Consider the following 26,558-nt stretch of genomic DNA (forward strand, 5'->3'; position numbering starts at 1 on the left):
GCCAGAGGTGAAGCTACCGATTGCTCACCTCCCAACTTTGCCTTCTGGTAATTGTGCTATTGTTGGGGAAAGAGCCTTACGCTTACAAATACTTGGCAGCCACAGAGAGATCTCATCTCTGTCCTCTACACTCAAAAGCAGGCCAGAGTACATACTGGAGTAGCAGGGTGATTAAAAGTCATAAAGTACGTGAAGGCTGTTGGCACATTACTAAACATAACATGTGCTTGAGGTACCTTCAGGAAGATCCCAGCATCAACACTTTGCATGTAAAGGGGCCTGAGAGTCATTTTCCTTTCTTTTGCTTTTGTTTCTCCTCTGATGCTCCTCGCTGGCATTCTTGGTTGACGGGATCCAGTCTTACCAAAGTATTTCCAAAATCTCCTATTTGGTCGCTAGGAGAGCTCCTTCCTGGCACGGTCCCACAGGTGTTCGAAAGCTTGGTGCATCACAGTGGTAGCTACGGGGTCACTTTAGTCTCTCCTAGTCCAGCAAGCCTAGGTTGTGCACGTACTGAAACTCTTGGGAGAAAGTTCTGCACGTAAGATGTCGGCTCTATTTTGTTTGTTAGGTACAAACTTTAACATCAGGGCTGCCTTTTAAAAAATTAGGTGTAGCCGGGCAGTGGTGGTGCATGCCTCTAATCCCAGCACTCAGGAGGCAGAGGCAGGTGGATCGCTGTGAGTTCGAGGCCAGACTGGTCTACAAAGTGAGACCAGGACAGTCAAGAATACACTGAGGAAACCCTGTCTCAAAAAACAAAAACAAAAAATGAGATGTAGACAAGAAGGAAGTGTGTGTGTGTGTGTGTGTGTGTGTGTGTGTGTGTGTGTGTGTGTGTGTGTGTGTGAAGATGCTCGGTACTCCAGTGTGGTGGCTCATGTACAACATCTAATTGTCTAAATAAGCCAAAACCTACAACCATCTATTAACAAATGCCAGGTACACACCTTCATGCCCTCTGTCATTAAGAAAACCCGAGCCAGTCAGATGGTGTTTAGACTCCAGGCAGCATGCTGAGCTAGGTAAAAGCCTAAAATAAACACAGGTTGATTTTGTGGCCTGTTCCTTTTCCTCACATTGCATACAGAAAGTCGGTTTGAATGGACTGAGTGTGGCTTTACAAACGTGTGTGTGTGTGTGTGTGTGTGTGTGTGTGTGTGATATGCTTTGGTGCTACAAATCTCCAGTTCCCATTAGTCTCCTCTTCAGAGTAGATTCAGGGTCCCTGCCCCTATGGGACACAGAAGCAGCTGTTCACACTCTTAGGTAAGGCGTGAAGGCCTCATGGAAGCAGGAATTGACCAGGGCTGGACACCCTCAGGAGAAGCAGCCTCCTGACTTCACATGGGAGCACAGTAGAGTTTCGGTGACACTGTCCGGTGTCGGGGACGCCCATGCATTGTTATTTTCATTGACTGTGCAGCTTTGTAATTGACTGTCAACACCTTTAAGGGCTCCAGGATCCTCTGGTCATCCAGATTTGATCTAGTTCATTCCAGAATGTTGCCTCATGCTACCATAAACAACAGGATAATTTGGTGTGTGATTTTCTTCAACAGAAACTTTCAAGACAAAAATTTTTTGATGACAAAATACAGGCAGACACTCCCATTCCTGTGGCTCACTAACTGTGTGTCCCCCTTTCCCCCGCAGTCACCCTCCCCATCCCGGGCCCTGCTCACCTAGCACTCCCACTCCTTGGAATTGTCTTCCCTGTGTGGTTTACTCACTGGACACATCTTTTTCTGTTTCCATGTGAACGTGTATGGTATGTATGCATTTTGCATCTGTGTGAGTGCATGTATGTGCTTGTACATGTCAGAAATCATTCTCAGTGGCATGCCCACCTTACTCATTAAGGCAGGGCCTATCAGTCAAACCCAGTGCTTACTAATATGGCTCTTTTCACCAGCCAGCTTGCTCTGGGACTCTTTCACCTCGGCCGTATGAGGGTGGTGGTACAGGGGCCACCTACCCCTCTGGCATTTACATAGGCGCTGCGGTTCCAAACTCTAGTCCTCGGCTTGTGAGGCAAGTGCTTTAACTATTGAGCCATTTCCTGAGCCCACTGGACCGTGTGTGTGTGTGTGTGTGTGTGTGTGTGTTAAAAGATGTATTTATTTATTATTTATACAGTCATCTACCTGCTTGTACCCTTGCAGGCCAGAAGGGGGCATGAGACCACATTATGTAGATAGATGGCTGTGAGCCACCATGCGGTTGCTGGGAATTGAACTCAGGACCTCTGTAAGAGCAGTCAGTGCTCTTAACTGCTGAGCCATCTCTCCAGCTCATAATCTCAATAATTATTTAGGAATCCTGGCGAGACTAAAATCATCTTTTTCTTATTTGGCTTAATTTTTTTTTTTTTTTTTTTTAATGCGTGAGTGGGATGGGTCGGGTGGCAGTGCTGGTGCCATGATGTGCATGTGGAAGCCAGAAGACAGCGCTTTGGAGTCAGGTCTCTCTTTCCACCTTTCCATAGGTCTCAGGGATCAAGCTCAGGTGGCCACGTTTGCGCGGCAACCACCTTTATTCACTGAGCCATCTCACTGGCTGGCCCTCTTGTATTTATATTTATTCTGTTTGGAGGCAGGCTGTGCTGGAATGTTCTGTGTACCCCCTGCTGGCCCGGAGCTTCCAATCTTCCTGCTTATGGCTCCCGATCACAGACGTTGCTGAGATTGCAGGTGTGCCCCCACTGCACCTGGCTTCCCGTAGCCTTTGTTTCCCCATCACACATACTCCTTTCCCATGGTTTGTGTCCCTCCCCGTAAATTCTATACGTAGCATACTTACTATATAGCCTGTTGGTGTTCATTGCCTGGCGCTCCATTCTGGCAGGGACCCAGGTTTTGTTCCTGGGCCAGAGCAATGTCTGCTTCTCATAGCCAATAATAAACATTTGTGGAATGAAGGCGTGAATAATTATTTTTTCTAAGGCTAAAACCACTACTAAATAATAATAACAACAACAACAACACCTTTTTGTTCAGGTCACCGCTCTCATTGAATGTACCTTTTTCCCGGGCAGGATCTTATGCTGTGCTAACTTTATGAGTTCCTAGAGCTTGATTCTCAGCCTTGCATATGAAAATGAACTGCTGGTCTGCCTCTACCATTTCTGAGAAACACACCATGGTCCATGCATTCGCTCCTGAAGACTTTAGACCCTGACCATCCATGGCAGGCCCCTGATGTCAGCTTGACACTTTTCCTATTAGGCTTGCTGCTCTCTGGGGCCCTTCTGCATAGGGCGCAGCAGCACATGGTGCCATCCTCCTTGCTGGTTATTGGCATGAGGCTCCTGAAACTTGCCTTCAAAGATTGGTCCAGTGGCAAGTGGCATTCGTGGCCTGGGAGCCCCATGCAGACCTCCTGAATCTAAGTATGCGGTATGTGGTATAATGAGATTCCCTGGGGATCCCTGGGAACATAAAAATAAAAGTTAGAGTACATCAGCCATAAAATACAGTCGAGACTTTTGTCTCCAGCACACAGAGGTTCCATGAGCGATCTCCAGTTGGAATGTGGCACAGTGAAACTGTATTCGAGGAGGCCAGCAGATTCTTTCTGAGAACCTGCTGCCTGGACTATAGTAGGGACTGATGACCAAACCTTCCTGTCTAGAGAGCTCGAGTTCAACATTGACATAGGCATCTAGCCAAGCAGGGGCCATGCATGGGAGGAGTGACGGATGTACCAGCATATTCAGACACTCTGGCATTGAGCTCATACACCCGGTGCTACCCAGCAGGGAAACTCGATCCTTGGCGGATTTGGTCAAGTAGCCCTGTGTCTTGACCTCTCCCCAGGGTGATAATTCAGGTGAGAGTCGCCAAAAGAGGGACGCTCTGGTTGGATTGGGTCTGGTGTCAACTTGAGATGTTCTGGGCAATTTAAGGTGAAACATTTCTACATTGAAAATGAGTGCAAGAGTCACCAGCCACGTGATTACACACACACACACACACACACTCTCTCTCTCTCTCTCTTGTTTATATCAGGGACGTTCTGCCATTCACCTTGAAGTTGCCTTATGCCATTTCAGCAGCCAAGACGGAGTCTCAGCTTGAAGAACTAGCCCAGCTGGGACTAAGTAAGTGGATGCCCCATGCGTGGGCCTATCTTAAAATGAACCCATGAGTAGGATCGGGGGGCGGGGGCAGGGGCTGCCGGCAGTTCCACCACTACATGTTTAATGAATGAGTCCCTCTTCTGTGGCAAAATGCAGCTCTCAGAACCTTGAGGTTCCCGAGTCACACTTTCTGGGACTCTTTACCCAAATGTTCATCCAACTCTCAGATAATGGAGTTAAGTGTGCCTGGATAACCCCTAGCTTGTCCCATCAAATTATTAAGGCTCCCCAGATGTAGAGAGCCCAGCATAAGCACCCGTGGCCTGTCAGGGTCTTCTCTTCTCTCTTTCTTTCTGTTTGTTTGTTTTTAGTTTTTGAGACAGGGTTTCTCAAAACCCTGGACTGACCTGGCTGACCTGGACTCACTTTGTAGACCAGGCTAGCCTAGAACTCACAGCAGTCTGCCTGCCTCTGCCTCCCGAGTGCTAAGATTACAGGTGTGCACCACCACGCCCGTTCAGAGTCTTCTCTTTCTGTAGTATCTTGCTGGGGCTGACTGGGGGCAGGGGGCATGTGTGGTACATCCCACCTCCACAGGCATGGCTTTTATCATAAGTGGCCCACAGATACCTGTGGCACCCTGGTGCCCATGAGGAGGGTCAGGATGAAGGCATCTAGATGACACCTGTGTTTCCACCCCTCCTACTCAACCCCCAGCCTGCTGCTCTGAGCCGTGGCCCTCATTCCACCAAAGGTCCTCCAGCAGCTGGGACTTACTTTCGGAGTCGGCCTCTTTGCCTTCCACAATGCCCCACCCCACATCTCCCCCCGACTTCTGCCAGACCATGGCTGACAATGGACCAACACACACAGTTAACCTGGTTTGACTTCTTCCCACTGCTCTGGCACAGTCAGAATGAGCTTAACTCTGGTTACAGATTTCCCTCCTAGTAAGGAGAATCTTTTAAGATTCTAGGACTTTGGTCTTTGGATAGCTTGATAGTCAGACCACAGTATAACACTTCATACCAAGATGTCTAAAACCTAAAACACACACACACACTGCACCACCCCCACCCCTCACACCCCCTGTAGAGATGGGTCCCTTGAATGCAGTTTTCCTCTTTGTTGGGTTTTAATGCTGAATGTGTAAAATCTCAAGTAGATTGTGTAACATCCCCCAGGCCCAGCTGCTGGTCCTACCTCATAAAGGGGAACTTGGAGGCCTGTGGATTCCTTGGCTGGCAGCCGCCTCCTTGGAGGGCACTCGGGAAAAGCTGATTGGAAAGGGCGGACGGGTGTTGCCCTCTGGGCTGAGTGGAATTTTGAAAAGCAAGCTCAGTAGCTCTGTGCCCTTTGTGAGCTTATCCTGGACCCATTCCAGCTTTCTTTGTCCTTCTTACCTGTGAGTAGGGCTGGGCTGGAGCTCTCTGTTGACTCTGCCAACCTTTCTCAAAGGCTTTGAAGGTGAAAGGCCCCTGGAGTCATCCTGTGAGCCCATAGCTCTGGGCCTGGCTGCCTTTCTGCCCTTTCCAGTAAGGGAACATGGTGAAAGGGGGAGGGGAAGAGGATCAAAGGAAAAAAGCAGACCCCATGTTAAGCCTCTGTTGCCCTACAGTATGTGAATATGCGTGTGCGCGCGCGTGTGTGTGAGTGTGTGTGTGTGTGTGTAGGAATGGCCCAAATGCAGTATATTTACATTCTTTTCTTCACTGATTAATGACTTTCAGATTTTTGGAGCTCCTCGGCAGACAACAAACCCCCAAACTCCCCACCTCCCCATAGGCCTCTTTCTTCAGCCGGCATCTGTCCTGCCTCCTTGCGTCAGCTCTGCCTTATAAATGGAGTGCATTCTATAAAAACCAGGACGCCTTCGGAGCTGGAGTGCAGCCAGACCAACGGAGCCTTGTGTTTTATTAATCCTCTTTTCTTGAAAGTGCACAGCCAGGACCTCAGCACAGGCCCAAAGCGGCCAAGCACAAGGACTCCCAACGCGAATGGCACGGAGAGGCCTCGGTCCCCCCCACCCAGGCCCCCGCCACCCGCTATTAATAGTCTGCACACAAGCCCTGGGCTATCCAGGACTGAACCTCAGACGAGCATGCCAGAAACAGTCAACCATAGCAAACATGGGAACGTAGCTCTGCTTGGAACAAAACCAACTCCCATCCCTCCACCCCGGCTGAAGAAGCAGACTTCTTTTCTGGAAGCGGAAGGCAGCGCCAAGACCTTGACCGCCTGCCGGCTAGGCCTGAGACTGGAGCCGGAGCCAGAGCTGGAGCTGGAGCCAGAGCCGGAGCTGGGCACAGCTGGGCACGCAGGTGGAGCCCCGCCTAGGGACGCCCCCGGGGATTGCACAAGGGCGCCGCCGCCCGGTTCTGAATCACAGCCGCCCCCGTGCCATGGAGCCAGGCAGAGGCTGAGCGACATGAGCCTTTCCACTTCCTCCTCCGACTCGCTGGAGTTCGACCGGAGCATGCCCCTGTATGGCTACGAGGCCGACACCACCAGCAGCCTGGAGGACTACGAAGCGGAGAGTGACCAGGAGACCATGGCACCTCCCATTAAGTCCAAAAAGAAGAGGAACAGCTCTTTTGTGCTGCCCAAGCTTGTCAAGTCCCAGCTGCGAAAGATGAGCGGGGTGTTCAGCTCCTTCATGACCCCTGAGAAGCGCATGGTCCGCAGGATCGCTGAGCTGTCCCAGGACAAATGCACCTATTTCGGGTGCCTGGTGCAGGACTATGTGAGCTTCCTGAAAGAAAACAAGGAATGCCATGTGTCCAGCACCGACATGCTGCAGACCATCCGGCAGTTTATGACCCAAGTCAAGAACTATTTGTCTCAGAGCTCTGAACTGGACCCCCCTATCGAGTCACTGATCCCAGAAGACCAAATTGGTAAGTGCCCTTCTTCCCCACCCACCCCCCCGCGACCCCCCCATCAAACGTTAAGATCTGTGTTAACCCTTGTCATTTGGTGCGTCCTGTTAGTTGCTTTGGATGAAGTTTACTTTGGAGTTCCAAACGATTCACACTTCCACATGATTTGAATGGAAAGAGCTCCCTTTTAGGGCAGATGCTGCTCGTTAAGCTTCTAACGTTTCAGAACCACAGCAGCATTCTACCCACCGGTGGGGTTTGCACCACTTTGGGGGGTGGGGAGGGTCCGTTCCAGTTGCTGCATGCTCCTGTCTTGCTCTGTGTGTGTGTGTGGCACATCTGTTGAGCATTTTCTGAGCGTGCATCCTTCTGTTCGCTGCATGCTTACTAACAGTATTTTTGCAGTCTTTTGAGAGGCTGTGGGTGTGGTTTTGTAGCAATAAGCCAGGGTAGGAAGAGCACACCTGTGTACAAGCCCCAGCCAGGAGGCAGAACGCAGTCCCACACTCTGGACCCTGGGACCCTGTTGTCTTTCACCCTACTGGGTCTGTATCAGGCACGGTCTGGGAATAAACAAGAAATGGAACAGACAAGGGTATTTTGTGTACCTTTAAAATAGCGGCATAGTTTGGGGATCACATGAAAGGCATTCTTTCCAGAGTTGAGGGGAAAGGCTTTCTTTGTAACCTCACAGGCCGGCTGAATTGCTACTTTGGTAAGCAACTTGCCAAGGCAAATTTGAATTTGGCAAGCAGTCTTTTTTTTTTTCCGGAGCAAGAGTATCCAAGGGTTTTTGTTGTTGATGATGATGATGACGTTTTTTTTGTTTTTTTTTTTGTTTTGTTTTGTTTTGTTTTGTTTTAATTTCAGAGGTTGACTCTTAAAAGGTTAATTTCAGAGACTTCATTCAGTGGGCAGCAACAGCCAAGAGTTAGCAAACATTTCCACGGTTTAGCTAAACCCAGATTACTTCTTTCTGATTTGGTGTGTTTGTTGAAAGTAGTAAACAGTGTGTGGCAGAGCATGTGTTTCTCTCTCTCTCTCTCTCTCTCTCCTCTCGCTCTCCCGCTCTCTCCTCTCTCCTCCTCTCTCTCCTCCTCTCGCTCTTCTCTCTGTATTTGAGGAGCTCTTTCATTTGGTCACAAAAGACTCAAAGCTATGTTTGTTTTCCTGTGGGGCTCTGACCTAGCCCAGGGTTGTTTGGGCGTGGTTAGAGGAGCTGCAGCACTCCAGAGACAGTGGCTGAAAGGAACGAGTCCTTGTGCACCTAAGAAGTGAAAGTGCTTTGGGAGACTTCTGCAGAACGCAGAACATCCACACAGGTTGCCTCTTTCCCTTGTAGCCCCAGAGTCTTCCATCTCCTCAGACAGTCCCAACTTCATACGTATAGGGACCCCTTCCTACCTGAGAAAGCTGCTTCTTCCCAGGGCTGGGGGAAGCCAAGAGGTCATTGGCAGGACTGACACCAGCTAGCCAGCAGAGCAGGGGCTCCTTAGAGAACTGGGCTTTCTTGCTGGATAGCACCAATACAAGAAGACCTTGGGAAGGTCGCATGCCAGTTAAGTTCAAGTGTGTGTGTGTGTGTGTGTGTGTGTGTGTGTGTGTGTGCTGAAAATTACCTTAAAATTGAAGTCCCTGGGGCTGGAGAGATGGCTCAGAGGTTAAGAGCACTGACTGCTCTTCCAGAGGCCCTGAGTTCAATTCCCAGCAACCACATGGTGGCTCACAACCATCTATAATGAGATCTGGCGCCCTCTTTCTGGCCTGCAGATGTACATGTAGACCACTGTATAAATAATCAATAAATAAATCTTTTTAAAAAATTGAAGTCCCTAAGAAGAAGGGAAGCCCACATCTGTAGAGCCTGCCATGTGAGCTGAGCAGCCTAAACAAGCTGCTTGTGAGTGCTCTCCTCTCTTCCCCTCCCCTGCCACATATTCCTCGGTCAAAATCCCTTCTATCTCTTGAGGGGTGGAGGAAGGCAGGTGGTGTGCCAGGCCACGCCAGCTAGTAGCTAGCAAGTTCAGAACTTCAACTGGTATGATGCTATGTGATTAGTGGCCCCAACCAGCCCCAGCCTCCAAGCACCTGTTGCGCCTGCTTATTGCTTATGTTTGTTTGTCATTAGGAAAGTTGTGACCGTTTGCTGGCCTTTTGCAGCAGCTAAGACCTATTTAAAAACAAAACAAACAAACAAAAAACAAAAAAACCCACAAACCATCGTCATGCTTTTGTATTGGTTTTCCTGTTTATTTGGTTGTTTGGTTTTGTTTATTTGCTTAAATCAGAGGACTAGCTGTGCTGCTTAGCCTGGCTGCACAGTGATCCCCTTGCTCAGTTTCAGAGTAGCTGGCACTACAGGGGCCTGCTGCTATATCCAACCTGATTTGCAGTGTTTTGTGTGTGGGTGGGGAGGGGTTGGACTTTTTGTTTTGTTTTGTTAGCATTTGCCTGAAGGCAAGCAGTATTTCCTGTTGCTTCATGAATGAAAACCATGGTGTTTTGAAAGCTCCTGACTTTTGAAAGTAAGGGGAAGGCCAGCGTAGCAGAGGTCAGCCTGAAAAAACTGCACCAAGGGGAAGAAGTGATCCTAATTATTAGAAAGCCAGTCAGCCCCCTTCTATGTGGAAGTGTCTAAATCAGGACTCTGATGAGAACACAGACTTACCCCAGTCATCTGTGTTTTACATTTCCCGGTGTGAAGAGATAGGCAGCTTCCTGGGAACTTGTATGTTGTTCATGGTTTGCAAGTTCCAGAAGAGGCCAGGTTGTGTAGCTATGGGCAGAGGGTGAGTGCGAGCCTGTAGGGAGTGGTGTGCAGCCTAGGTCTCCTGATCTCACTCCCATGTCCATCTTCCTGGAAGGAATACTGGAATCTTCCCTGGGAATGCTATCTGTGGAATCTCAAGCTTCAAGTGTGTTCTGAGCAGGTGTCTGCAAGTGCTGGGAAAGCCTTTCAGGAATGTCATTCAGGGTTCTCTGCTTTAAAAGAATTTCATCCTGTCTTCCTTTCTCATACTTCTAGAGGGCCCAATTTAGGAGACAGGGATTCTAACTCAATCCCAGATTTAGAGAACGTCTGTTCTGAAGCCAGGGAAGTGGGAGGTGGCACTTCATGGGTTAATCCCTGCAGAATTAGATAGATTGCTCATTTACAGTTGAACTCTGACCTCAGGACATTGCTGAGGATCTCTGCTGTATGGAGACCGCTGATGTTGCCTCCTGAGGATGGTTCTTTTTTTTTTTTTTTTCTTTAATTTATTCATATTACATCTCAATTGTTAGCCCTTCCCTTGTTTCCTCCCATTCTTCCCTCCCTCCCACTTCCCCCCTTCTCCCCTCCTCTATGTCTGTGATTGAGGGAGACCTCCTCTCCCTATAAATGCTCTTAGAATATCGAGTCTCTTCTTGGTAACTTGCTATCCTTCCTCTGAGTGCTTCCAGGCCTCCCCATCCAGGGGCCGTGGTCAGAAAAGGGGCACCAGAGTTCGTGTGAGAGTCAGATCTCACTCTCCACTCAATGGTAGGGAATATCATGTTCGTCGGCTAGGTCTTGGTAGGGGTTCGAAGCTTACTGCCTATATTCTCCTTGGCTACTTACCAAGAAAGTGAGTCAGAAAAGAGGACATCCTATTGAGACTTTAGGCGAGAGTAGCATGGAAGAATGGGGAAATAGTAGGACCCACAGGGTCCTGGAAACCTACAAGAAGAACTTTATGACAGGCAGATCTGGGTCCTGGGGTCCTCCTCAAACTGAGGATGGTTCTTAAGTGACACAGAGAAGAAGAGTTGGGGTGTGAGAGAGAGTTCCCATCCACTCTCATTTGCTCAATGCTGACTCTGCTCTCCTTTCTAGTGCTTTCTGGTCAAGTGTAAAATTTATGCAGTAAGTCAGTCTCAAAATAAAAAGCCATAAGCTGGGCCTAGTGGTGCATGCCTTTAATCCCAGCACTTGGGAGGCAGAGGCAGGCAGATTGCTGTGAGTTCGAGGCCAGCCTGGTCTATAAAGCGAGACCAGGATAGCCAGGGTGATAGAGAAACCCTGTCTCGAAAAACCAAAATAATGAAAAAAACATTTTTTTAATTAAAAATAAAAAGCTGCCAGTGTGGACGGCCATGTCCTAAAATGCACAATTGTCATTCTATTGACACTGTCCTCTGAGCGCTTTCGTCCCAAGGCACTGCCGTTTAGAGGTTCTTGAATCTATATATAGTTGCCTGGCATCAGCTTGCCAAGTCTGACGAACAATGAAGTCAATAAGGGTGTGACACATGATCCTCTCCCCTTCATCCTGAGCCCACCCACGGGCTTCCCCTTGACAGCTGTCACTCACCTTTACCTCCCAAGCTAGTATTTTAAGAACAGAGCCTACCTGGAGACCTTACACAAAGCTCGGTCATCAGCTCTTTGCTGGCAGAGTGAACTAAACTCCTACCCATGATAATGAAGAGCCAGAGAGGATGGGGTGACAATACTTGTATCTCAGCACTCGTTCGTTGGTAGCATTCTTGCTTTGGTCTCTGACAACCAAATTTTCTTGTTAAAATTTTTAAAAGGGCTCCATTTTGCCAAACTTGTAGCATATTGGGTGTTTTAATTTTAGTAGAACAATTTTCTTCCCCTTTGCCTTGATATCAGCCTTGGGGGGGGGGGGGGGTTCCTCCTGTCTTCAAGTTTTCTTTGGAGAAAAGGAAACTTTCTCTAACTCTGAAAATGTTAGCAGTCCTCAAAGTTTCTATTTCATACAAACTGTTCACCACAGATGACTAATACTGCCGGCAAAGTACCCAACTCTCTACAGCCCTAACAATTACTAGTGAAAAACGAGACAATATTATTTTTTCTTTAATTGCTATAATCTAAAACATGCTTCCCCCTCCCCCCCTCGAGGCAGGGTTTCTCTATGTTATATTGGCCGTCCTAGACTCGCTTTGTGGACCAGGCTGGCCTGGAACTCACCGCGATCTGCCTGCCTCTGAGCATTTCGATTCTTTGAAGAGGCATCTTTAAACTCAATTCCCACATCTGTCAAGGGTGAGTTTGTTTGGTTTTGTTTTTTTAATCTTTGTTGCTGTTTGTTTGTTTTACTGAAGAAATGGTACTGAAGTGTGGTCGGACCCTACAGAGTAAAGCATGCATAAGGAGAGAGCAGTGGTACAGGGGTGCATGCCTACAGCCCCAGCTAGTCAAGAGGTTGAGGCAGGAGGATTACTTGAACCCAGGAATCTGATGCTGACCTGGGTATCATGGTGAGAAACCCTACCTCTAAAAAGGAGTGGTCATGTGTGGTTTGTCCAAGTTAAGCATGGCTACTTTGGTTCAGACTTTGTAAAAGGTGTTTGGTTTTACTTATAATTGTTTTTGTTTTTGAGTGAAGTTGTTGAGTTTTATTTTGTTTTCTATATGTTTAACATATAAAGATGTTCTTTTTTTGTTTTGGCTCCTTTTGGCGGGAGTCTCAATTGGCCTAGAGTTTGCTATGTAGAGCGGGCTAGAACTCACTGCAAATAGGCTGAAGCTCACTAGGTAGACCAGGCTAGAACCCACCATGTAGACCAGGCTGGCCTCAAACTTGTGACCTCCATCTCTGCCTCTTTCTCTCAAGTGTTGTAGATTAGGTATTACTTATAATAAGTGTCTAAGGCTCAAGCTCTGGTGTCTACTGTCATTTGCTTTAAATTCAATGTATGTGATTTAAGACCTTACACTGTTTGCTCTTTAAAAAGCCATCTGAGTTGTGTGGCCAGAGAGATGCTAGTGCCAAACTGAGATTAAAACCTTGTATCTTCTGACTCCTGATCTAGTACTTGTGACTCTGTCACCTGAAAGGATCAAGTGTCTTAGAGTTAGACAGTAGCCAGGTGCAGGGATGCACATCTGTAATCCTAGCACTCTGGGAAGCAGAGTCAGGTGGATCTCTATGAGTTCAAGGCCAGCCTGGTCTTTAAAGTGAGTCCAGGATAACCAAAACTACACAGAGAACTCCTATCTTTGGTGGGGTGGTGTGGAGGGGACTTAGTCCAGTAATGGAAGAGTGGCCACTTCTAGAATGCAAAAAGATTCATTTAAGTACTGAATAATTTTTACACACACACCCTTGGTACTGAGGATTAAACCTAGAGCCTGGCACATAGTAGGCAAGCACAATACCCCTAGCTCTCCTTTTTCTTTTTCTTTTGAGACAGGGTCTTGCTAAGTTGCCCAGGCTGTCCTTGACTTGTGATCCTCCTGCCTCAGCTTTCCAAGTAGCTGGGAATCGCAGGCATACCACCAGGCTTCATTCTTCCTTTAGAATATCTAAACTGGGCCAATTGTGTTCTCTCAGCCACAAGAAGGTTCTCCACCCTGTGGCTGACGACGTCTGAGGCTGAGTCACTGACGTGGTGATATTCTACCCGAGGAGCCGCCAACACTGCCATTCCCAACACCCCCACTCAGAGGCTGAAAGTGAGGGTTACATTACAGAGCAAGGCATGTCTGTGCTAGGCAACAGTGCTGCCTCTTGGGTGGGAAACGCCAGAGTAAAGAGGCATTTATGCCAAAACTGAAGAGTGTGACTCAGGTGCCCTAAGGTGCCACACTGGTTGACTATAAGAACTGGAGTTTGCTTCCCCACTACTCTACTCACAGAGAGACTCATTCCAATGGGCTGTATCAGCCAAGTGGTGAGGGCGCAGGCCGAGCCTGTGATGGTCTGCAGATCTCACCTCGAGCCCAGTTTTACAAACTCAGCGTCTGAGCAAAGGACGGGCTTCCTTCCTCTTCTTCCCTGCCTTGGCTTTTACTGGTCTTTACTGGAAGGCACTGAAATCAGCCCTAGACATTCCTTATGTGAGACACTACTTGAATGAAACTCATATGTTTTCATGACAGCCTTCACTGAAACTCACCAAAATGAGCAAAACTGAAAGTGAGAGGCTGGAGAGAGTGACTGGGAGCACGCACTACTCCTTCAGTGGACTCAAGTTTAGTTCCCGGAACTCGTTTTGGGTGGTTCACAACCTCCTGTAGCTCCAGCTCCAAAGGATCTGCTGCCCTCTGCTGGCCTCCTGGGGTACCTACACTCATGTGCATATGCCCGTACACAGATACACATGCATACACATAATGAGAAATAAAGTGTCAGTGAATCACTATGCCAGTGTTTGCCATCTATCCATTGATACCTTTTTGGCTGGGTTGGTAAAACCTTTCTTAAAATGATAAAGCGTTATTGTTGATGAGCCAAAGTGTGTGGGGGCAACATGCCTACAGGAGACGTATGTGCCAAGACATCCCAGTCGAGTTGCAGGAGAGACTGTCTGCACCTGGCAATGGTGTTATCATCGTTAGGTATCTGTGATCTTCAGGGGTAAGGAAAGACAGCGTCTTCATGGCAGTACCTTTAGGACTTTCTGTTTAACGGTTGAGATGTGTGCTGCCTGTAAGATCTGTGCTGCAGTCTGCATCCAGTCCAGTGATCTCCCTTCAGGCAAGATCTTCAGAAGAGTGTTGCCCTCAGAGAGAAAGATATAAGGTGCCCAATGTCTTAGCAGCAGCAACAAAGAACACCAAGGGGGTGAGGTGGCTACCCAAGAGGCAATGAGAGTGGTGGGCAAACGGAAGGCATCGTTGGCATCCATGCTGAGAAAAACTAGAGCAGACCCAGGAGGAGCTTGTGAGACTGAACAGAAGCACAGAGAGACGTCCGTAGGTCCCAGAGCACACATAGCAATGTCATCTGGGCTTCTCCAATCACCAGAGTAAACCCTCTCCCCCTCCGCCACCGATTAACAGTGGGTTGAACCCACCCTTCCCACACTCAGCAAGAGGCTTGGGTATCCTCCTAGCCTCTGCCCTGTGCTGTGTTTTCTCATCGGAAGGAGGGCTAGGGCTCTTTTCCTCTTACACTTTCCCTGCTGTGATGGGTATATGACCACCCAAATATCCAACCCTCTGCGCTCCCCTAGCTGTCGGACGGGAGTACAATTATGCTGTAATGAAACTCTAGAAGAACTGAAGCCCAGGAAAGCTAGAAAGCCTCAGATCCTCAATCTATGTTCCAAAGGAGAGGAGCTAACAGGCATGAGCACCTGGGCAAGGGAGGGTGGTCACCAGGAGAGCACGGGGCTCTCAGTCTAAGCATAGTTAAAACTGAAGAGTAAAACGAAAACCCTGACCTGAATCAGTAGACCTGGGGCCTCTTTTCAGAGGCATCACCATTTGTTTCGAGGAGGCGAGCAGTGACTTTAGCCATCTTTAGTAGGTGTCAGATGCATGCTGATGCTCATGGCGTGAGGCCCCACCAAGTCCTCAGTGGTTCCACTGTGAAGCTGGGGGTAGCCTGGTAACAGATGAGAGCACTGAGCCAGGGGAAGGCCCTCCTCCCTCCAGGTCACACACTTAGAAAGTGGCCACTTATACTTTCAGAGTCAGGTAACCCAGGTGGTGAACAGCCTTCTGCTTCCGTCAGCTGCACACTGCTGAGAGAAACTTCTCCGCTGAAGGGCAGGGCCGTGAGGTGTGTCACTGGAAGAGCTAAGGCCAGACCAAGTCTCTGCTTGCCTGCTGATAACCTGTCTGCACGCATTCTGCTCCCTGCTCGCTCTTTCCACGTAACAAGGTGTTGGTGTGTGCTGCCTCTTCACATTTGCCATCAGTTTGATGTCCAGTGGCCAGCACGCAAGACATGTGGCTGCAGGCTTCCTCATCCCACTTCAGGGAAGGCTGAGAAATTAACGCCCAGTCTGCCTTCTAGGCCCAGCCACTAGGAGCCCCCAAGGCATGTCAAGCATAGTATCTTAGAATCCTCAGCTCAGTTATTACCAAGCCTCCTATTGGCTGTTCCCCTTTCTGGAGCTTTCTGGGATCATCTCCCATGCTGGCCAACAACACTCAAACCCTTGTCTCAGGTTCAGGCTCAGCTTCTGGGAGACCCCATCATAAGACAGCTAAGAGATTCTGTACTAACAAAAGCCACGTGAATGTTTGTTCTACAGTGCTCCTCAAGCCACATTAGCGTTCACCCAGGCACTAATCCTTTTTATAACAATCCCACCAATGGAATGTATATTAGTGCATTAAAAAAAAAAGTGTCAACTTTTTGCCCGGTGGAAGGCCCATGATGCACCTGTCCATATCCCAGGAGAGGAGCAGTGTGCCTGATGCCTCATCTCCCATCTCCTTGGACAGTCATTTGGCTTCTAATTCACAGGCCCGACCTGAGAATGACCTAGTTCCTGCTTGTTAGAGGTAGCATGAGGGTTCATGGGTAATCTCAAAACAGGAACTACACAGACAAGTGCCAATTGTGTATTAGAACTGTAAATGTTTAAGTCTGACTTTCCTACAGAAACCCCTTTTATTGCTGTCAAGTATTAGTTCCTGTTTCTGGGCACTTTCATCATTGTTAAATACCCAGAATACTAGGATGAAAATCAGCTGAGAAGCTGTATAAGCTCCTGTTGTCTTTGTCAAGTAGCTTTACATTGCAACCCAAGCTTCATTGGTTTTTCCAGACAGGGTTTGTCTGTGTAGCCCTGGCTGTCCTGGACTGGCTCTGTAGACCAGGCTGTCCTTGAACTCAACAGAGATCCGCCTGCCTCTGCCTCCCTGAGTGCTGGCCACCAGGCCAACTCTCTCTCCCTCCTTTCATTGCTTGTTTTGAAAGGCCGTCTCATGGAGCCCAGGCTAGCCCATTAGATTGCTACATAGCCTAGGCTAGGCTTGAACTCCTGCTGCTTCTGCTGCCTCCTCCCAAGTGCTCTGTCTCCATTTCTTTATAAAAGCGTGAAACAGTTGTTGCCTAGAGGCAACAAGTTGAATATTTTTCTTTCGGTTTTTCGAGACAGGGTTTCTCTGTGTAGCCTTAACTGTCCTGGACTCGCTTTGTAGACCAGGCTGATCTTGAACTCAGAGAGATCTGCCTGCCTCTGGCTCCCTGAGGGCTGAGATTAAAGGCGTGCGCTACCATGCCTGGTTCCAATTGGAATTTCTTATCAATTACTACATTAAGTAGCAGCAAGACAAGGAGAATTGAACTGCCATGGTCTTTGGCACTTCCCACTTAGGGACAGTCTTTGATATGACCCCTGTTTTCACAAACTTTGTTTCTAGTTTGAGTCATTCAGAGGGTACAGGTAATAATAGATGATTTCTAAAAGCCAAAATATTACAGTTCAAACAATTTTCTAGCTCTTTCTACCTATCTTTCTTTTCAAGGGGATTTCTCTAGCCCTGGCTGTCTTGGAACTCTCAATGTAGGCCAGACCAGCTTCAGAGTCATAGAGATCCACCGGTCATTGCCTTCTGAGTGCTGGGGTGAAAGCCGTGTACCACCAAGCCCAGCTGTTCTAGTATTTTCTTGTTACCAAAAAATAGGGCGGGCGGAATTAATGAGCATCAGGAAAAACAGTTACCTATCTCTTACCCATTAATGGTTTTCTAATGGGTATTTGCATACTTCTGTTGTGCATGCTTCTTTCTGTTGAGGGAGTGCAGCCAGCTTACCACCTAAAACCATTGAGGCAGGTGTTCAGGGTTGGAATCCCAGCCCCTCCTTTTGCTAGCTGATCACATGGGTTTCTTCCTCTGTGAAATGGCCATATCACAGACTTCCTTGTATGAAGTTTCTTTGAGGATTTGACAAGTCTGCGATCACAAGGTGTCTAGAGTAGTGTTGCTGTTCTCAGTTGAAAAGACTTGGGTTCCTCGTGTTGGAATTAAAGCAACCAGAGATAATGGGAAACAGTGGAAAGGACCAAGTTGGTTATCTGCAAGAGCTGTGAGCATCGCCACTGTCCCGGTTTGCCTTTTGTCTGAGCTAAGCCTCTTTCTGAAAGGTCCCATTTCTATGGTTCCTCCAATCATTTTTTTTTTTTTTTTTCTCTCTCTCTCTCCTGATTCAGAGCAGAAACTTAAGTTCCCTGCTGGAGAGAAACAGCGGGGTTACTGGGTCGCTGGTCCTTTTTATTTCAAGCCCGCACCTTCTCTTTGTTAAGGGTTTGGCAGGGGTGGGCAGTAAGAGCACTGCCCTGAAAACAAGCTGAAGAGACCACTCTTAGTCTCCGAGTGTGGCCTTGGGAAAGAACAAGCGGAAAAAACAAAACCAACTTGGCAAAAAGACCTAGCTAGCACTGTCACTGAACATCACCCGTCCTGCCCACCATAATTATGTCTGAAGCCACTGTGTTTGGCAAAAGAGTTTGTGAACAGAGCTGCCAACTATGAGGAGATGGAAAGTCCCAAGTCTCAACTCCACCTTCTTGAGGACAGAAAGGGTTTTGGGGTGCTTATGGGCGGCATGGTGCTCTGAGGTGTGGAGAAAGGCAGCAGTTGCCTACCTGCCCAGAAAACAGCAACTGTTCCAAGAGTCTGACCCTTTGTAGCAAAGGTCGCTCATCGGGCACCTGCCATGCCCAGATACCGAGTCACTGGTTCCAACTGGTTTGAGCTAGACACATTTCAAACAAATTCTTAGACAAACTTCAGATTCCTGGAAACAAGGTGAACAGTTTCACCATAGGGAATGCACTTCGCTTATGCTATCTGCCATGAAACTTGTAGAGGCCCATTTCTTTACTGTTATAGCTGAGTGGCTTCTTTTTCTAATATTTCTATTAATTATTTGAGAATCTTCTCCAAGTCCTCCAAGACTCACCCTTTCCTCCCTGCCCAACTCCTCTACTTGGTGTCTTTTATTTTCTCATTTATTTTAGAAGACGCTATCTCTAGGCAGATGTCCTGGTCTCCTCTGGCTCTTATAAGCTTCCCACCCCTGGGTCCCTGAGTGACTTCTAAAACCAGCCAAGAGTCAGCCAAGCACAGAAGCTGAGGGAGGAAATACCACTGTGAGTTTGAAGCCAGCTTGGTCTATGTAGTGACTCACAGGACAGCCAGGGCTACCAGCTCGAATCAAGTGAAAGCAGAGGATTGATTCTGGTTTCCCTTCCATTTCAGTATCAGGGGTGGTTGTTGTTATTATATCATTATTATTATTATTATTATTATTATTATTGTTATTATTATTATTATTATTATTATTATTATTATTAGTTTTACTTCTGGGTTTTAAGAAAATAGGCTCCTCCTAACAAATTCCCATAGCCCCACTACACCAAGACCAGTCCCGGTCCCTGGACACATGGATAATGAACCCTCCGTTGTTGTCCTCATCCTCCAACCATGGCCATGGCCTCTCTGGTGATAGTTCATAGAGCACTCAAGCGCAGAGGTGACCAGGCTCAAATTACACGTTGCTCTGAGAGGCCTAGGTAGAAATTCCATGCTGGCCTTCAGTTGTCTTCTGTCCAAGTGTGTATTTGCACACATAACAGTGCACTAGTCTTAAGCATGGAGTCTCATATATGGAGACTCAAGCTGGCACCACCTAAACATAGAAGAGAAGCTTCTCCGTCCTCCTCACACACACACCCCAAAGTGGCCCTGTGGCCCCTCAATTGGTTCCTGCCTCAGGGCCGCTGCCATCCTAGCTTCTGACACCATGGGTGAGCTGTGTGTTAGACTTCATGAGGTGCAAGGCTGAGGGAGGTTTGTTTATTATGCTTAATTCACTGCCAGTGGCACCTCCGGACTTTCCCCCGGGCTGCGTGTGGAACTGTGTGCTTCCTCCCCGAATCAATGTATCCCATTGTCTGAGTTCTATTGTCGTGTACCATGGTGTGATTACATCCCATGTAGCCGTTCTGTTGGTCCAGGCTCTGGGTTGTTTCCAACTTGGAGCAATAGAAAAGCCTGCTGTGAACATTCCTAATTAATGATTGGCAGGACCCACCCACTTCCTTGGTGGCCTGTTCTGCCAAGGTGCAGGAGACTGATATTCATGAATGCCGCTTTCAGGACCCTTGAATGAGATAAACAAACTGGTCAGTGCTTACAAAGTGAAACTTAAAGTAAAAGCTCGCTTACATGGGGGCTGGAGAGGGTACGACTCAGTGGTGGGACACTTGCTTATTATGCTCAAGTCCCTGAGTTTGACCCCTAGCACTCCAAAAAAGGAGAGAGAAAGGAGATGATTTACCACTGGGCGTGGTGGCGCACGCCTTTAATCCCAGCACCCAGGAGGCAGAGGCAGCCTGTTCTACAAAATGAGTCCAGGACAGCCAGGGCTGTTACACAGAGAAACCCTATCTCGAAAAACCAAAAAGAAAAAGAGAAAGAAAGAAAGAAAGAAAGAAAGAAAGAAAGAAAGACCTTGAAAAACTGTCTAAATGCTCACTCCGAGAGTAGAGAGTAGTCATGTCACCTCAAGCAAGCCATTAGATAGTGATGACTTCCTCATCTGTAAAAGATACTTAACATAGTATTAATGTTATGCAGAAGTAAGGAGATTTTTGCAAGGATTAGGTTTCGGATAGGGCTTAGCTCATCTAAGCTCTCAATTGCTGTTATTGATTTTTTTAATGGTAATGATCATACAGAGTAAAGTCAAAAGAGCTGTGATGTCACACAAGTTTATTAACACAGCCAGTGCAACCGGAAGTGACCTGCTGAGTGGGGGTGGGTGGGTGGGTAGGGGGTGGTGAATGTGCTGCTTGGCTTTCCTCCTTCCTTTTAACCCCTCATGCGTCTGTTTTGATCTTTAATTATATGGCGCTCTGTCTTTAAACAGAGATAGAGTGTGGACATGGAGGAACGAAGGAAAGCCTAGGCTGAAGAAATCTCATCGCTGTGGGATCAGCCTTAACCTCTAGACTCAGCACTGATTTTGGGGATACAGTCAAGCTGTTCCGTGATTTGCACATTTGGCTTAGTGTATTCCCCACCCCCAGACTTCTAATAATAGATAATGATCTGAATTCAGTATGATCTGACCCAATATCAAGAATTCCAGAGGCCAGAGAAGTAACCCAACTGTTTCCAATCTTCGAGATAAGTGCATCTGGGCCCTTGAGAAATGGGGCCACGTTAATGTCATATAGCAGACAGTCACCACAGCAGGACTCAGGAGGGATTGATGAGAACTGCAGCATGTGAGATGAAAAAGTTGGCGCTGGAAAGGCAGATAACTTATCACTGGGCAAGTTCCCTTCAGCCTAGAGACAGAGCACATCAGCAGTGGAAGCAGATTCCATTGGGTGATCATTCAAAGGAGGGAAGGTTTCCTCATGCCAGAGAAATTTAAATGTTTAAACCTTTCACTTTGAAATAGTATCAGATTTACAGGAAAGTTGTACAAATAATCCAAAGAAATGTCCTGCTCTGACCAATTTCCCCCGTGTTAGCCCTTTGCCACGGTTGCTTTGTTCTTTCTGTGCATGCTCGCTTGCGCACACGTGATCTTCCTTGTTTCTGAACCGTTAGAGCTCATCACAGGCATTTTGCCTTCTTTGCCCAGATGTTTTGTTGTGTTTGCTAAAAACAAAGCTATCTACTGCAAGCTACAGTTCAGTCATCAGACTTGCAGGTGGTAGGACAATACCAAAGCTGAGTTTCTACGGAAGGCTCTCACAGGCCCAAGCATAGCAAACATGGCGCTAACAAGCCTTGCCCTTCTCACCCCCCTCTCCTCTGTAAACCAAAGATTACATCCTTAAAGCTAGCCACCAAGGCCTCTTTCCTTATTTGGACACTTTCTTATGACAGACTCATTCCTAGGCCTGATCACCAAGGTCCAGCTATCAAAGTATTGAAGTCCAGCAATCAAACCCCAATTTGGGTCACCTAATTAACATGCCCAATCAAAACATATCCCCACCCCCCACCCCACCCCTCCTAGTCCATTGTAGCACAGATCTCCCCTTTTTTCCTCCCAAAAATCACACCTGCAAGGTCATTTGCTGCTGTTTTCTGCCTGAGTTGGAAAGCAACCACTTAACTTTTCTCCCCTCCATCCCACCTTCCCTCAACACCGCCCCGCCCCCCACTCTCCTTAATAAAGGGTCTCTCTGTGAGAGTAAGTGTTTGGGTGTGGTTTGTACCTAGTCCTCAGAGGCTGTGGGTCCAAGAGGGAGCACCCTGCTGTATGTGGGTCCCTTTAGTAGGCTGTATTCAGAGAGCACCTAATGCCCCACGGATGTCCTCTGCTGCTAATGAAATTACGGTTTTGGTTCAGAACCCAATCCCAAGTCACGCCTTCCATATATTAGAAAACCCTTTAGATTGCAGGCCAGCTAGCCTGGCACACACAGCGGTGAGCAAGAAAGAAGAGACGGTGCCTCAGATAACGTAGGAGATGGGACTGGACACCTGAGGCTGCCCTCTGACATGTACCCACTGTCACGCACGCACGCACGCACGCACGCACGCACGCACACCACACACGCACGCACGCACGCACGCACTTTTTTAAAAGGAAGAAAATCCTATCAGATAACATATGTACAGGAAAGCGCAGTAGGACACTGGACCACCCGAGTCAGAAGAAGGTCTTCTGAAATAGTTTCTTGAATGTAGGGAGATTAGCATAAGTGTGTGCAAAGGAAAATGTTATCAGGGAAAGCAAGCCTTACCTGCCCTGAGTCATGGTGGTTCTGTCTGAAGTCTGTTGGGTGTTCAATGTCCTGATCCTGTGTTTAGCCTTCTCCTCTGAAGGCTGGTCAGAGTCACAGACATGCACTCCAAGGAAGCGCCAGTTGCAATCATTGTCTCTTCAAGCAGCAGTCGCAGTAGCTCCGTTTTCTCTGCAGACGTGGTGTTGGAGAAGGCCATGCACAAATGCATCCTGAAGCCCCTCAAGGGCCACGTGGAGGCCATGCTGAGGGACTTCCACACGGCTGATGGCTCCTGGAAACAACTTAAGGAAAACCTGCAGCTCGTGCGGCAGAGGAGCCCGCAGGAGCTGGGGGTCTTTGCCCCGACCCCTGATTTGGTGGAGCTGGAGAAAATCAAGCTGAAGTTCATGACCATGCAGAAGATGTACTCCCCAGAGAAGAAGGTCATGCTCCTGCTGCGCGTCTGCAAGCTCATCTACACTGTCATGGAGAATAACTCAGGTGAGGCAGCCTGTCAACCTGCCCAGATTGAGCCCCGATATCCCCTCCCTTCACGCCTCCATTTCACCTAACAGCGTATAGAGAGACAAATACAACTGATGGAATTTGTCAAATGCGCCTCATGCAACAGAGTAATGTAATAGATTAGTCAGTGAATGTGGATGAGGACAAAAAGTAAGCGTTGCCTACAATGCTGACTTAAATAGTAAGTGTTTATAAATTTGTTATTCCCCCTCTGCAAAGGACTTTCTTTACGGAGGGACTTTGGTGCCTTCATCTTCTACCCTGCAGTTTCCCATCTCTTGCTACAAATATCCCTCTCCTTCATAATGTGAGAATTAGTGAGGCAATTCATTCTCAAGCCCACATGCAATGGGAATACTAGTGAGGACCTTTGCCACATTCTGGCCCATGAGCGTTTATGCTGATAATCTACAGCATGCCCATGCAAAACCTGGGGTGTTTGGTAGGAGTGTGGCTGAAGCAATGCGATTGGAATTCATCAAAGGATTGCAAAGCAGGAAACAAGTCCTCAAAATCCCCCTGGTTCTTTCCTAAAGAGGCAGAGAAGTCCCATGAATCCTGGGTAGTGACTGAGCCTGCCCTGCTCCATGCCTTCAGAGAGCTTCTTGTAATACAGTGGGTGATGAGCAACTTCTTTCTTGACAGAAATTGACTTAGTAGAGAAGCTGCAGAGAGAAGGCACAGGCTTTGTCACTCACTGCTGGAGTAGATAGAAATATGTGTGTATTGCAGACTACTGAGTGAGGAGCTTACCCACTGTGCAAAACACTCGGCAGGCAAGCATCAGGACGAGGGTTTAGATCCCCAACAGCCACATAGATGCAGGGTGAATGTGTTCGGTCGCCTACCCACAATCCCACACTTCGGCGACACAGAAAGGAGATCCCAGGATAATCTAACTAGCTAGTATAGTCAAATAGGTTCAGTGAGAGACTCTGCTGCAATAAATACAGAAAGAGCAATTGAGGAAGACACCTAATGCCAGCCTCTGACCTCTATATGCATGCACACACATGTGCATGTACACACACACACACACACACACACACACACACACACACACACACACACACACCAGAATCCTTGAGCTGTTTGCCAGCCTGTGGTCATGGCCTCTGAAATTCGAAGCACACATCTCTGTAGTTCATGAGACCATTTATAGAAGTTTCCTCAACAATACCTACTCAGGGTGACAAAGTTCTGCAGCGTGGTCTCTCTGCCTGCACACCGGTGACATTTCAGACACAACCATCTTCATTGTGGGGGTTGTCCTGCTTCCTATGGGAAGCCAGGCAACATCCTGGATGCTGTCACCCTCCAGCTGTGATCATGAGAAATGTTTCCGGGTAGTGTCAAGTGTGCTCTTGGTCAGCAAAGCCACCCCAGTTAAGAACCACCATTGCAAACAACACAAGAAACCCCCGGCCCATAGATCGCTAGTAATCAGGTGTTATCATCAACATACTGAATTGCTACCATCAACACGTTTAAATAAATCAAACAAAACGAACATTGAGCAGACAGCAGTTTTTTTTCCTGGTTTAAGTTTGGTCTGCCATTACATTTGTGAAAACATACACATTCTGGTAAGTGAACCAGAAAGAATTAGCCTAAGGGAATATTTTATTCAGGGTTTATGTTATGCTTTGCTAACAGTTTAAAATTCTTAAAGGCACTCTATGCTAGTGCGCAGATCTTTAAAATGAGTGTTGACTCTCTCAGACATTGTCATTCTGAGAGTGTGAGCCAAGGCTGGTCACAGTAAGTGGTAGGAGAGTCATGGGCCACGTAGGTAGAATTCCAGAACCCCCCACGCCTGCTTATAAGTAGCACAGTTCCCCAGCGTGACTCCTCGGTGGCTAATAAAAGCAGCAAATAGGATGTGAAAGGAGGAAACGCTGGTAAAAATATCTTGTCTTGCCCCCTCCTCCCGACCCCAGGGAGGATGTACGGTGCGGATGACTTCCTGCCAGTCCTGACCTACGTCATAGCTCAGTGTGACATGCTTGAATTAGACACTGAAATCGAGTACATGATGGAGCTCCTGGACCCGTCCCTGCTGCATGGAGAAGGTAATGTGCTCTTTCTCAAATGTGTCAGAGGAGCAAGGCAGCTAGGTTTGTGGGGGAGGGGAGGTGGGGCAGTTGGTGCGGGGGGGGGGGGCGGCTACACATTTTAAATTTGAGATGCAGTTCATGGAATGTAAAGTTAGCCATTTTGAAACTGGGTATGGTGGGCCACACCTGTCATCTCGGCCTTTGGACGGTTGAAACAGCAAGATTGTGTGTCCCAGTCCCAGTCAGTGCAGTGACCGAGTTCAAGCCCCAGCATCGGAAAGCTCAGCATGATGCTACAAATAACAATCCCAACACTGGGGAGGCAGAGACACACCGGCTAGGGAAGCAAATCAGTGAACTCCAGGCCAAAGAGAGAGCCGGTCTCAAAAACAAGGTGTATGACATCTGAGGAGTAACACCCATGGTTATCCGCTGGCACCCACTTCATATGTGTGTGTCCGTACATGTAGATTGTTCCCCAGCTACCCCCTCTGTCTAGCTCCAAAGTGTCTTTACCACCCCAAATACAATCCTGTGGCCAGGAAACCAGTTACTGGGGTGCCTGACACCTCACTGGTTAATTTGCAGGAAGCTGTTTGTTTTTCGAGACAAGGTCTCTCTGTGTGACCTTGGCTGTCCTGGACTCGCTTTGTAGACCAGGCTGGCCTCAAACTCACAGCGATCCACCTGCCTCTGCCTCCCGAGTGCTGGGGATTAAAGGCGTGTGCCACCACTGCCCATCGGAAACTGCTTTTTTAATTTAAAACTATGTACTAGTCTGGGTGCTTGACTGAATGCTTGTAATCCTAGCACTTGGGAGGATCAGAAATTAAAGGCTATCCTTGACTAAATAGTAATCTTGAGACCAGCCTGGACAACATGAGACCCTGTTTCCCCCAAACAAAATATGTACTATACCTTTTTTTTTTTTTAAATTAAAGTACTAATAGTAGAAAAGTCAAAATTTAAAAAGGAGGAAATACAACTAAACCTGACAATAAAAATTTAATTTAGTAAAATTAAACATTTTATAGAATATCTTTTTCCTTTTTTATTTTATTTTATTTTATTTTTTTGGTAAGTGGTTTGTTTGTTTCAGTACTAGTGATTGAACCTGGGGCCTTATATGTGCAAGCAAGGAGCCAATCACTGAGCTACAGCCCTTGCCTTTTGAATATAATTAAAAAAAAAAAAAAAAAAAAAAAGATACGCATTCTTTCATTTAGGAAGTTGCTGACTTTTTAATTAAGGAATACTTACACTGCTAGAAAAATAACCTGCTATTCTTATCATTAAAATCAATGGAAAGCTGGCCTTAAAAAAAAAAAAAAAAGAATTGTTTTAAGCACATGAGCAGCATTCGTTTACTTCAGGGTTCAGGTTCAGTCTTGTGCTGCATGTGTCTTGGCCGAGGGAATCCTTTCTCCTGTATCAGTTAGAGGCTCTATCATGAAAATCTTTGGATGCCTGACTGCGTAGCTCACAACCTTGAAAGGCGGCAAGACCTGGGGTTCTCCAGGAAGGAAACAAATCAGGGCCTGTGTGCCCATCTGTTAATCATTTCCAAAAGTCCCTTGGATACCC

At 47.5% G+C, this 26,558-nt stretch overlaps 1 protein-coding gene across 2 annotated transcripts in view; it reads left to right on the forward strand.

Moving 5' to 3' along the window:
* Rin2 (Ras and Rab interactor 2) overlaps positions 1-26,558 on the forward strand; it is a 66,751-nt gene that overhangs the window by 32,560 nt on the left and 7,633 nt on the right. For both annotated transcript variants that reach the window (XM_051144775.1, XM_051144776.1), the window contains 4 exons: positions 4,011-4,102; positions 5,812-6,978; positions 22,588-22,893; positions 24,858-24,989. In XM_051144775.1, coding sequence (XP_051000732.1) covers positions 4,011-4,102; positions 5,812-6,978; positions 22,588-22,893; positions 24,858-24,989 — 1,697 coding nt within the window. The remainder of the gene's footprint in view (positions 1-4,010; positions 4,103-5,811; positions 6,979-22,587; positions 22,894-24,857; positions 24,990-26,558) is intronic.

The sequence above is a fragment of the Acomys russatus genome, chromosome 4 (genome assembly GCF_903995435.1).
Source record: "Acomys russatus chromosome 4, mAcoRus1.1, whole genome shotgun sequence".
Taxonomy (NCBI): Eukaryota; Metazoa; Chordata; class Mammalia; order Rodentia; family Muridae; genus Acomys; species Acomys russatus.